This window comes from Tenebrio molitor, chromosome 5, assembly GCF_963966145.1.
Source record: "Tenebrio molitor chromosome 5, icTenMoli1.1, whole genome shotgun sequence".
Taxonomy (NCBI): domain Eukaryota; kingdom Metazoa; phylum Arthropoda; class Insecta; order Coleoptera; family Tenebrionidae; genus Tenebrio; species Tenebrio molitor.
Genome location: NC_091050.1, coordinates 24,657,301 through 24,669,804, shown reverse-complemented (window position 1 = coordinate 24,669,804; position 12,504 = coordinate 24,657,301). Strand labels below are relative to the sequence as shown.

Here is a 12,504-nt window from a genome sequence, read left to right as displayed (position 1 = left end):
TTCGAAAATTAACAGACAGACACTCTAATTTTATTTATGTCTAGATTGAACTAAACCTTCACGTGAAAGTTAAAATTAAAATCAAACTTGCCTCCACTTATTCTCTTGTTACTAAAAATATTAAAGTTTTTCTGAACTGTGGTCTTTATTAATGAAATTGCCAATTAGAAAAGTTACTTCCATGTTTTGTGAAGATGAAATAATTCTGATATCTAATATCTAGTACCGCAATCTCTTTTTAAAAATTTAAAAATTCTGGATTTAGATAAAGATAACACATTGGTAGTTGAAATTCAAAAAGGTATATTATTATACTCATGTCACATCGTGAGGAAGTTCCTTAACATTGACACAGAACATAATACACAACAAAGTCAAAATGCGGAGGCGAGACGCCGGTAATTATGTTGATAAGCACTGCACTATTACTTGATAGTAATATCCGTAATAGTGTATGTACTCCGGCAAAATTGCCGTGCCGCCGGGTGGAGGTGGGATACGAATAAGTAATGACCCATTTCTCAAATATTCACTTAAGTTGTAGACTTTGGTTGTTACAATTACATAACATGTTACTATTCTCATCTTTTTGGGTCGTTCTTCAGTTTCATCTATTTCAGTCTCCATAAAGTAAAGCCAAGACGATATAAAAATGTTTCAAATGTATCCATTATGTTCGGACATGGTTGTAAGAAGTCGATTTTAATCCACCTAATCGAGTTGACCAGATGTTTTAACATAATTTGACACGCGATATACACAAAATATTACAAAAATACTTTCTGTTGTGGTATCTGTGTAAACAAAAAAAAAAACCAAAGCAGAAACTTGTTATACTCTAATGTTTATAAAGATTTCCACAGTCAAAAATTACTGTAATTATTACGTTATATTTTATTTTTCCTGTTCCTGTAAATTACTTTATGTCGTGTAAGAAACTTTGACGTATTTACCCTTATCTATTAGACATCTGTGTTGGAGCCACTACAGGTAATTAGAATGTCATGTTTGTATAGTGTTCGAATAAATTTTACACGCTACCTTTTAATACGATACGCTTAAAACGACTTAGTAACACATTAACAGGAACATAAATTTCATTTTTATCCCTGGTTACTGATCCATTCGATAGTGAAAGTTGCAGTTAAAGGTACTAAAGAGGATTTTTCTGTCTACATCGACACATAAAAATATCAAAATTGAAATATCTGCCAAAGAAGATATCATGCTCAGTGTAAAAATAATGTGTTTGTTAGTTATTTCATGACGTACCATTTAACTCACACATTGCACGAGATTCCGTATAAATCATAAGTGTAGCATTTTGCAAGCAAGAATAATTTCGTGCTAGATGAACCAGCGGAAAATGCATATTTGCATTTTGAAACTAAAGGGGCATAAATTTCAGGACAAGATAAACTGCCAACGAAGAAGCCTGTTTTAGTACAAAAAAATAAGTTTCTAGTTTGAAATCAAAAATACAGTAGCACGTGATGAAAGTATCAGCTGATGACAATTATTAGGGCTACTTAATGTTGGAAGTGATGTGCATTATTTAGGGTTGCCAAACGTCAGTTCAAAATAAACTTATGCAAGTTTATTCAAAACAATTAAGAAATATTTTACACATTTAGTGTTCTTGCAAAAATAAGTCTTGTCATACGTAGTACATACCGTTGAAGTTGTACAAGTTATCACCTCGATGATGCCAACATGTTTGGCAAATTCTGCATGAATTCTATCAACAGACAGATTAACTCAATAATTTAAATTAATAACAACAGACGTCGATAGATTATACCCGAAATTCAGGGGTATTACTCAAAAATAAATTGTCAGATTTATGTCATATATAATACTGTTCGTCCAAACTCCAAAATCCGTGAAGAGATGTTCAAGTTCTACTAAAATAATTTTCTAATGGTAGTGAAAGTGACAAATAAAGAAACAAATCACTGTCTATTAGATAATAGTTTTCAAAAATATGTTTTTTTTTAATTTTTAGGAAATGTCTTGTTTTTTGAAAGGTTCTTTTTTTGAACATATTTCTTTATTGTAATGTGATAATTGACAAGGAACTAAAACCATAGAACTAGGGAATTAGATTACAAAATTTAAATGTTGGAAATTAATATTGCTATTGATGTTAAATACGACTGTTACTATGTAGTACAACACAAGAGGCATACTCGTATTCATCGCAATTTTCAGCTTAATTCATATTTTTGAAATAATGACATCATTGATAATGCTTTTATAGATGCTATTCTCAATGAAAAAATTTGAATTTTTTTGGAACAAATTTCCGGTAAAGTATCAACCTTGTTGTATCCAATTTCTTTGAGAATTTAACGTGTCATTTCCTTGGGCATAAAAATGAATAGTTTAGAAAACCTTTAGACCTTTGCAGTGAAAATAAATTTCAATTTTATGGTCCCTCTTGAAGGATATGTTGTTTATAAATTCATGCCAAACTCGATACAATTTATAATTTTGATTTTTAGTTCAGTTTTCCGCTAGGTAACTTTAAAGCAATTTCTGGTAATATCTTCCACCGTTCCTTAACTTCAACATATCCCACGTGTAGATTTTTTGTGTTCCTTCTAAAAACCAACTCAGGATTTCATTAATATAAGAGCTGAAGTAAAACTACTGTAGTTATAATATGTAAAAATAAGAACAAAAGTTACCTTGGATAAAGTTGTTTCATTGAGAAGCTACGTCCTTTAGAAAAAACGATCCCGCAGGTTATTTTAATCCAAGTTGATTAATTCAGAGTGGTAAAGTTTGTTTCATTATCACAAAGATATTAAAAAAATAGTAATTAGGACTCCATATTCTTTTCAGAGAAGAACAGAAACAGACGTAATGAGCTTAATTTTTTAATGTCCTAATGATAATGACAAAGTTTTCCGATACGTTATTAGAGAAATAATCCCCTAGGGCATTATCTTCAAATAACAGGCTCTAGGGCGTCATAAGGTCTTCGTTGCTTAGTTACGACCAAATCTTGACTGATAGGTATAAATTAATCAAATCATTGTCAATCCAAAAACACAGGAAACCAGTCGGACACGAGTGTTATAATGATACGCCCTCGGTCGGCGTACTGAATTATGTAGTAATTGCGTTCTAATAATTTTTTTCGGAGAAAAATTCTTCTGGCCACGACCTGCTGTATTATAACCGGCCTGTTCAAAAGTGTAATTTGAGTGATCCCCGCAGAGCGCTAGTGTACGGGCGCTTTTTGGGGATATTATTAATCTTAAGTTTTTGTCACCGTCAAATACAATTGTATTCAGTATTGTTTTAGAAAGAAAATATGAACTTACTGTACTCAATCTTAACTCTAAAATTATGTCTAAACATATTTTTTCGCATTTTTATTCTTTAGAAGCGCCCGTACTGTGGCGCCCTCATCGGCGCAAATTGGCTCTTTCTCGGAAACATTTTCGCAATTCCTTTTTAATGAAATGAACAGGCCGGTTATTATACAGCAGGGCCTGTATTCTTCAATCTCGATTAGTTCATGTCGCATACGACATATCTCGAACAGTTGTTGTCGCACACTACAAATATTGTCCATTCTTGAATACCACGTGAATAGTAATTTATTTAACGAGTTCGTGTGTAAATTGGAGTTTTTTTGGCATGATTGGGCCAGTTTAAAACGCTAATTAAATGCGCATTGTACGAGAATTGACAAATGTCGCATGCGACATTTATCACTCGAGATTGAAGAATAGACCCCCTGGTCGTGCTTCTGGCATACTATCATGACGAAGAATAGTTTGCTTTAACAAATTACCAAAACAGTCTCGTACAAGTAGGATTGTTGGGATTATAAACAATGATTAAAAATAAGAATATATGTATAAGTTACTACTAAGAATATACAAGCTACTGCTCTATTATAAGTAATAAAAACTGCTTTTAGAAAACTGTTAATTTCTCAAGTAACGCAGCAACTTCAGAGCATCCTTATCGTTACATTACAATGGTACAATTTAAGACGAAAAATTTAAGAGACTTTAGAAACCAAGAACAATAAACGCATGATGTAGTTAACTACTTCGTGCCATTGAAAATTTATTAAAAAGTAAATGAATCGCTGATTGCAGAAAGGATACAAGTCATGTTTTCTAGCATTTCGTGATTATGACTTGAAAAATCAGTAGGTCTTAAGCGATTAAAGCAAGTATTTTGAAATACTGCTGAAAAAGATAGTGTTTCAACATGCATTTGAATTTTGATTGAAGTTCCTTCAATTATCATACGCAAGTTCCCAAAAAAAACAAAACATTTTTTGCGTGTCTCAAAATTTCAGTTCACTGACTTGCAATCAGCGATTCAAATATAAGTGAAAAAATATATGATATAGGTATTAGAAAAAAAAAATGATCTGACCTGACCAAACAAAAATATAATCCAATTGTCTTTATCACAACAACGGAACAGATTTGAAGAAATCACAGTTGTCTTTCTCTGTTGACGCAGTCGGAAAACTAGTGAAAATTTTGATTTAGCTCCTGAACCAGAAATTTCCATTACCAAACCAGGTAACGGCGGATGCTGAGTTGACAATTTAGCTTTTGTCAGTAATAAAAATCAAAAGTCTGGAATGTAACAGTTTCACAAATCATAACAAGCTCCACCTAAAAATAATTGAAACTGCACCGAGAAACTTGGAAAGGAAGAACAACTGGACCGTGATTCCTTGATCCTTGCAAATAATGCAGGAAGAAAGCTGCAGCCAACTTTCTCTTGCGTTCAATAAGTCGAAAGGGATGATTTGTTCATCCCCAATTTAGGTAAGTTTCATTCCGGATGCAGCAAAGCTGGCTCTATTTGCCCGGCAAACAAGCGGAGATTTTAACATAATTTGTGTAGGAAAACAAACGTAGAGATAGACTGATCGCGGCCGGAATGGTTCGGGCACGACTCACGCTACAACCCCTACAACTTCAAAGGCCAGGAAATCAATAGAATAGGGGAGACACCCAAAAATTACAGTGAGAAAACCCCCAGTCGAACGAAAACGTTACGGAAACATTACATACATCCGGGATGGTCGTGACCCGCTCAAATATTAATCAGTTATGGCCAATTTGAAGGACCGCGCTTTCCAAATTTCGCTTTAATGGATTCTCAGACGCGGGTATCGTTGGGTTTATATGGGGAGAACGCGGCCCAAGACGCAAACCGACCCTTACCTGAGAAGTCATTGTTTATTCAAACATAACAACATGGTTAACGGTATTTTGCACGACAAAATATATTAGGGGATAGTTTGTGATGTTGGAAATGTCGACAAAAACGGCAATAATCTAGATTTATCTTGACACACCCACCGGCTCTGAAAATTTTGCCGATTTGAATATTTAAAAAAAGATTATTTATTCGTATCTCTTTCGTAGTTCGCTAACAAGGAAAGTTACCTTTCTGCACCCTCGAAAACTAGGTCGATTTTTTTATTTTGTAATCCACACCAAAGCGTAAACCCTCACAAAAAGAATTGGCTGTTGAAATGCTTATTTAAAGAGTTGAAAGCGCCCCCTGAAAATAGGGATTTTTTTTCGATTTTAAATCTCGAAAACTAACATTAACTTGCTCGTTTTCATATAAATGCATATAAATGTGTTAATTTTAACACGTAGCAGAGCTTGTTAAATTAAACGTTTTTTCTCTTTGAATTTTTTTCGAAAAAGCTTTACAAATTGATTTAAAATTTAGAATAAATTAGCCATCAAAATGTATACTCCCCATGGGTATGGGCGAAAATTTTCTGTTGTGATAGAAACGGAGCCTTATCAAAAAAGTTACATTGTTATAGAAAAAATGAAATAAACTAGGCAAAAATGAATAGGGAATTCCACAATTGTTTTAATTAAAATAAAAATTCTCATGGTTACAAAAAAAAAATGGAGACTAGTTAATCACACAAAACGACTCGTTTGGTAAAAATTGAGAAGCAAAAGATCTTGGAAAACTCTTGCGAATTTTGCAAAATTTTACAGAAAAAAAAGTTTCATAAATTGGTGAGTTCTTCCACTGGTCAAAATTAACACGCGTATTTCAGATATATTTATTTTTTTTTGGTTTTTCTGGATAATTTTCTGTTTTCATCGAAAGCTTGTTTTGTTGATGAGCAAAATTGTCAATTGTCAACTGTGGATGTTTCAACTCCTAGGACTTGAAGTGTTTCAAGTTAGGTTACCAAAAAAAGCCACTTCAACCGTTTCTATAGAGATACACAAAGGCACGATTTTCGACCGCTTGAAGATGAATGTATTTATATTTATCTAATCCCGTGGGATAAATGACACTTATCGCTCTCAATAAGGGAGGCTGCACGTCTCATGCCTAAATGACAGAAATACCGCTTTTCTCGTTTATTTGTTTGAAAAATTAACTTCAAAAATTATCAGTATGAATAGAAACAAATTGGTGTAAGTAGGTAAAAGAAATGTGCCTTCTTGGAAAACACAATATTTTGAAATTGTATTTTTCCATTTTCTCTTTACACACTCTTGTACAGCGTGAAAAAATGAAAATCTTTGCCATGGGAACTTATTGCCTATATCTGTTGATTTTTTAGATATAGGGAAAAAACGAATAAAGCCGCAATTTTATGGGAGTGCTTTCAACCCTTAAATATACATTTTAGCAGTTAATTTTTTGTGAGAGATTGTAATTTGGTACGGACTACGAAGTACGGTAAAGTAACCTTCCTTGTAAAGCCGGCGCCATACGATGCGTTCAGCGTTGGAACCAATGTTGGCATACGACGTTAGCTCTAATTCAGTCCTGCAGCATGTGACAAATATTCGTGCTACAATTAGAAAATTTTCTCCCCGAATAAAGAGCAATAATGGCTCACGATCAAAAAGCCAATCTCTCCTTGAATCTAGTACCATGCTACAACCGACGTTGGAAGTATCCATTAACGCGGGACAAAAATATGGCCAAGTTCTTGAATATGCCAACGATGGACAGTTGGTATTCGTCACTTGTCATATGTACAACAGCGACACGAAGCGTCAAACTACCATGTGTTCAACGTTGGATGTTATATGACGCATCGTGTAGCGCCGGCATAAACAACATAAATAGTCCAGTCAATGTACACTTAAAAAATGACCAACTCAGACAATCTTTAGACAGCGTATGAAATTTAAGAGTTGAAATGACGAATGGGCTAATATCCAACAATTTTTTTTTAACTTTTTCAATGAAAAATCCCTCGTCTAAAACTCAAATTACAGTATTAACATACAGGTGTAATGAAAATATGTGGAACATAATTTTCTAATAGTCGCCTTGATCCGGCCAAAATCGTATTAAATTCGGGATTCCCAGGAATTTTTATTAAAAAAATCTTATTTACAATTAAAATTATTAGGTTGTGTATGAAGTACATAATAATAATACATATTTTTGTTTTACAATACAAACATTTCCGCTAATAAGGCGGAATCTGAAATGCTTGCAGCGTTTCCACGTTGAATGGCAAGGGAAATCCTCTCGAAAAGGAATTTCTTTGATTTTGAATAGCCTGATTCTGCAGTAAGTTAAAATGTGTTGGGTTTCTTTAATATCAGTTAGAATTCTAACAAATTACCATATGATTTAAAAGATTTATGGTTAAGGGTGAAAAACGAAAGATTTGAAGACTTGGTTTAACTTGGATCATCCAACATGAATTGGCATGAACTAACAAATAAAAGTAAGCATATGTTTCAGTTTCAGACAGATCAAAAATGGTTTTGGATTGAGAACGGTTTCTACACGAATGAGTCGCAGTTACAAATCTTTGACCCAACTGCCCTCCCATAGACAGTATAATAACCATGTAATTCGCAAATTCCAAATTAGGTTTATGTGAATCTTAGTTTATGGTTATGTGGAATCATGTTCAGCCGCACTACACGTTTTCGATATTTTCGCTCTTGACCATACGATATCACTTTACGTTCAAAATACATAGTTTTAAACACTTTTTGTTGGATTATTAAACTCATTATCACGATACGAATTGTCCAGGATGGACGATTTTGTACTTACTTCAAATGCTCTATTAGCAGGACTAAAATGGCCGACTAATAGTCATCACCAAGATGCGGGCCTCAACATTTCTCTTTCTAATCCAGAAAATGGATCGCCACTATCTCATTTGAAATATTAAACCGGAGGTAAGTATCTAAATAGAATTAATGCAAAATATTATGTTTATAGATGAATAGTATATTATATATTGAGGGAGAGAAATGCATGATTTTTCCTAAGGTTGCGGTTTGTAGCCAGAGGGCGAAGCCCGAGGGCTACAAAGCACCGAGGGAAAAATGAGCATTCTCTCCAGAAGTATATATACTATTTTTTTTCACGGTAGGGAGTAGAAACAGCACAAAAATCTCAAATTTTAAGAATAAAAAAATAATGACAAATGAGTTGTCATCTTTCGATGAATTTAATGGAATTAGTAGTCTTTGAGATTTATGCCTTGACAACACAATTAGATTTTTCTCACAACTGTCAAAAAAAATGAAAATGTCACGACGTTGACATCCGAGAAGTTGATTTCTCCTCCCGATCGTGAAAAAAAGTTTATTTGTTACTAAATTGTAAACGTCATTTATTCGAACTGTCACTTGACGTTGAAAAGTCATTTTAACTGGCTAGTAGCGTTAAATTGACAGCAGACCAGTTATGAATTTAACAAGTTAGTAGAGAAATTTGAAATTTGGAAAGGATAGTAGCGTTTTTAACATTTGAACATTTTTATTTCTTTGTTTCATACAAATTAAAATTAAATGTACAATTAGAATTTCCGCTAATGTCGAACATTCCTGAAGCGGAAGTGAATTCGCTCGTCATTGGACAATTAATTGTAGAACCTCCCGAAGTGGAAGCCACATCTGTTGACTTTCGTCCAGGAAACATTTTTTTCGCAATTTCAATTTTTTTATTGATAGAATCATCCACATAACCTTCCGCAATTCCACTACTTTTCCATCCTCCCACACGTTTTAGTGTCAAAATATCTCCACCTGCATCCACAACCATTGTTGCTGCTGATCGGCGAAATGAGTGACCTGTGTATAATTCAGGTTCTTGTAGCCCTAAGTATGTTGCAATTTTTTTCGGTACACCGCCAATAGTGTGCTGGCCAACATTGAGGGAAATACATTTGCCATTACGGTAGGTTAAAAAGAAACGTAATTGGTCTGCTTGACGAGGACGAAGAGCTGCATATTTTCTGTACAAAACACAAGGTTGAAAACTGCAGCCCTCATCTGTGATTGTAAATCTCCTTGTTGTTAAATTCTTTGTATTCCGTAAAGTGACGATAATATATTTCTCAACATCTTCTACGTCCTTCACCGTCAACGAGAGAAGCTCGTCACACCGGCAAGCACCAAAAATTCCAAAAATTGTAATCACTTTATATAACAACCAATAGTCATCAGGAGCTTCAACAAGAAATTTTTCCACTTGCTCTTTTGTTAAAACCCTTGCCTTCTTCGGCACGTAACGCTCATTCTTTCTCTTGAGAAAAGCAATTACCTTATGAAATCTACAAATGTCAAGTTAAAATATCACTTTTTTGACAACGTCTGTAATAGGAAAACAAACCTGCGAACTTCAGCATTTTCTTTAATTTCCAGGCAGCTTTTTAACATGGACCATTTCGACCACAAAGAATTGGGGCTAAATTTGTCTGATAGTTGGTGAAGATACACCAAAAGAACGTCTTCCGTTACACCAGTTACGTTATTGTTTTTCTGCCAATTTTTAAATTCTTCATATTCTCGTTCATATCTTGCTAAAGACTTCGCTGGCAGTAAACTGGAAGCCACGTTTATAGCTTCCTTTTTGATTTCTTCTGGCACGTTCATTTGAGAAAAAATCTTGACGGAAATAAACAATTTGAACAAACGGCGCGTTGTCATAGTAATTGTACTTCTAAGGTTTCTGAGTTTTGAGCAATAATTTGGAAGAAAACAGAATTTGATCATTTTTAATTTTATTTAGTTGTTTACAATTTAGTAACAAATAAAATATTATACAAGACACGCCAGGTAACTGGTTTTACTGGCTCAAGGAGGTAACTGACTCGTCTTCGACTCGTCAGTTATATCCTCCATTCGCCAGTAAAAACCATTTTACCTGGCTTGTAATGTAAAATACTATATTATATGCTAATAATAACTAACAGAAAAAACGGTGTTTCTAGTTGCCCTTCGTGTTGTGTTGCGCGATAAACAGATTTCGTAATCAATCGGATTCGGTACTCACGGAAGAACAACCAATGTTATGCATCCCGCAAGTGCGAAGATTCAGATCGGTTAGTTCGAAAGATAAGAAACTAATCCACTTATCGACTGACTGGTTCGACTTTTGTTTTAAATTTTCCTTAAAGCTTCTCCCTTTCTTAAGTTTTCTTTTTATTGCAGTTGTTTATTACCGAGGTAAAAATGATATATTTGTTCAAGTATGCGGCTCATATATCAAAATTTTTTTCAGCCGATCGAATATCGACCTCATCTCTTCAAACGGCATTCTACATTGGTTGTAACGAGATAAGGGTAGACCTTCAATATTCAATAAAATTTTGTACAACTCAATAAGTTTGAACTTTCAGTCTAACCGAAAGTGAGATCAATTTTCATACTTCATCAAAAGATATGTCTTTTATGTTGTCATAAAACCGTGTGATTTTTCAACTCAGAACACAACAGAATCGTATTTCTTTTATCCAAATAACCGATAAATGAAAAAAATATATGAAGCATTTATATTTGGACCATTCTAGGACGTCGAACAGTTGGCATTCCTGTTAATGTGAACGAATTCAGATTTTTCTATAAAAGCGCGATGTAGAAGCTCCCAAGATCATTCTACTGCCAGTACAAATACACTGAAGCGTGCTTGTACAAGTTTTTTGCTGCAATTTCTACGCGTTTTCATATTTCGACAAGCTTGTCTGTCAGCTGAATGTGTTGATTAATGTGCTGCATCTGTTAAGTGGTAAAGAAAAAGTCGTAACATCGCTGAAGAAGTTTAATGCCGTTTTACATGAAATACAGTCACTGCTTATTGTTAATGTAACACGGTAGAGACAGCTGTTACTAAATTAAACAGAAACTATGCAAAAGTATGCTAGAAATTGAAATTTGGCTGAAATACGCGTAGCGCCAGATTCCTTGAACAAACTTTAATTTGTTTGTGTATAAGCGTCGTTTAAAACGTATCTCTGGGCTCACACTGTTATTGTTTCTTCCGAATCTTGGCAAAAAATGGATTTGCTGGGAACTGGGTGATAAGCAAATATGTATTAAATACGCGGATCTGTGTGATAATATTTCATATAATTTCCATTGTGCTCGACCGTGAAAATGGTAAAAGCTCGCACACCGCAAATAACTCTGCAAAAACAAATCCCTTTAGGTAGAGTTAACAAATTCTCGATCGAGTAAAATTATCACGGTACATTTCGACACTACTTTTTCCTTGAACGTTGTTATTAGAAACAAATCATTGTTTAATACATTATCGGCAAAAAAATCCATATACCTATGTATGTATTACACATTTTTACTGCCACTCAAAAAAAAAAGAAACTGTTCTATTTTTGTATTCTTATGATTTGGCAATATTACTAACAATTTTACTCTTTTACATCAGTGTAATTTTTTGCGGCAACTGTAACACTTTAATACTATATTGACCCTGAAAATAATTCCAACAGTAAAAAGCTCTTGGAATAATAAATTTAAAAGTATATGAGTTGGAGATTTTTGATGTTCTACAACTTCTCCTATGGGTTATTTCCTGTTTATTTACACAACAGGGATGAAACCCGTATATAGACTATCAATTTGGGACTTATTCTGTTTCGTCATATGAAGTTGTTGAATGATAATAATTAACTAAAAGTTTCCAGAATTCAACGCGTCAATGACAACTTTCAGTAAATATACAAGCGGGAAATTTTTGAGCATATTTCAGTGACACGTCCTTAAGTTTTCTCAAAATCAGACCATCAGAAGAAACGCACAGAAAATGTCACTTTGGCGTATTTTTCCAAGTCAACAACATTAAAATCATATTCCGTGTCAAACATAACACTGGAGTGAGTCCTATTAATCTTGTAGGTCAATGAATATTAGTTGATAAAGACTGATTTTTTTGATAAATCTTGTTACACATTGCTCAGAATGTCAATATGACACCTTTTTACGAAAGCAGCCAATTTCTTTCTCTAACACGAGAGAGAAAATGCCAATTTTCTATCGAGGCAGTAGAAAAATAGTATGTATATGTATTATGTTATTAGGAGCAAAAATTGAGTTTTTGTGCTGAGACTGATGCACAAACCAGTCAAAGCAAATAATAGTAATTTATTATACGAGTTTTATAAGCACCATTTTGTCGCACGCATTTTTTAGAGCACGAGGAGCGCAGCGACAGCAAACAAGTGCGACAAAATGGCTTATAAAACCA

General features: G+C 33.9%; 2 protein-coding genes across 8 annotated transcripts in view; both read right to left on the bottom strand.

Moving 5' to 3' along the window:
* The window catches only part of LOC138131967 (pseudouridylate synthase RPUSD2-like), a 449,464-nt gene that overhangs the window by 164,575 nt on the left and 272,385 nt on the right, over positions 1-12,504 (bottom strand). The window lies entirely within an intron of this gene.
* On the bottom strand, positions 8,591-10,210 carry LOC138131503 (tyrosine recombinase XerC-like). The gene is made up of 2 exons (XM_069048561.1): positions 9,634-10,210; positions 8,591-9,574 (listed from the first exon to the last, which is right to left on the bottom strand). The coding sequence occupies exons 1-2, from the start codon at positions 10,014-10,016 to the stop codon at positions 8,779-8,781; spliced, it is 1,179 nt and encodes a 392-aa protein (XP_068904662.1). The 5' UTR covers positions 10,017-10,210; the 3' UTR covers positions 8,591-8,778.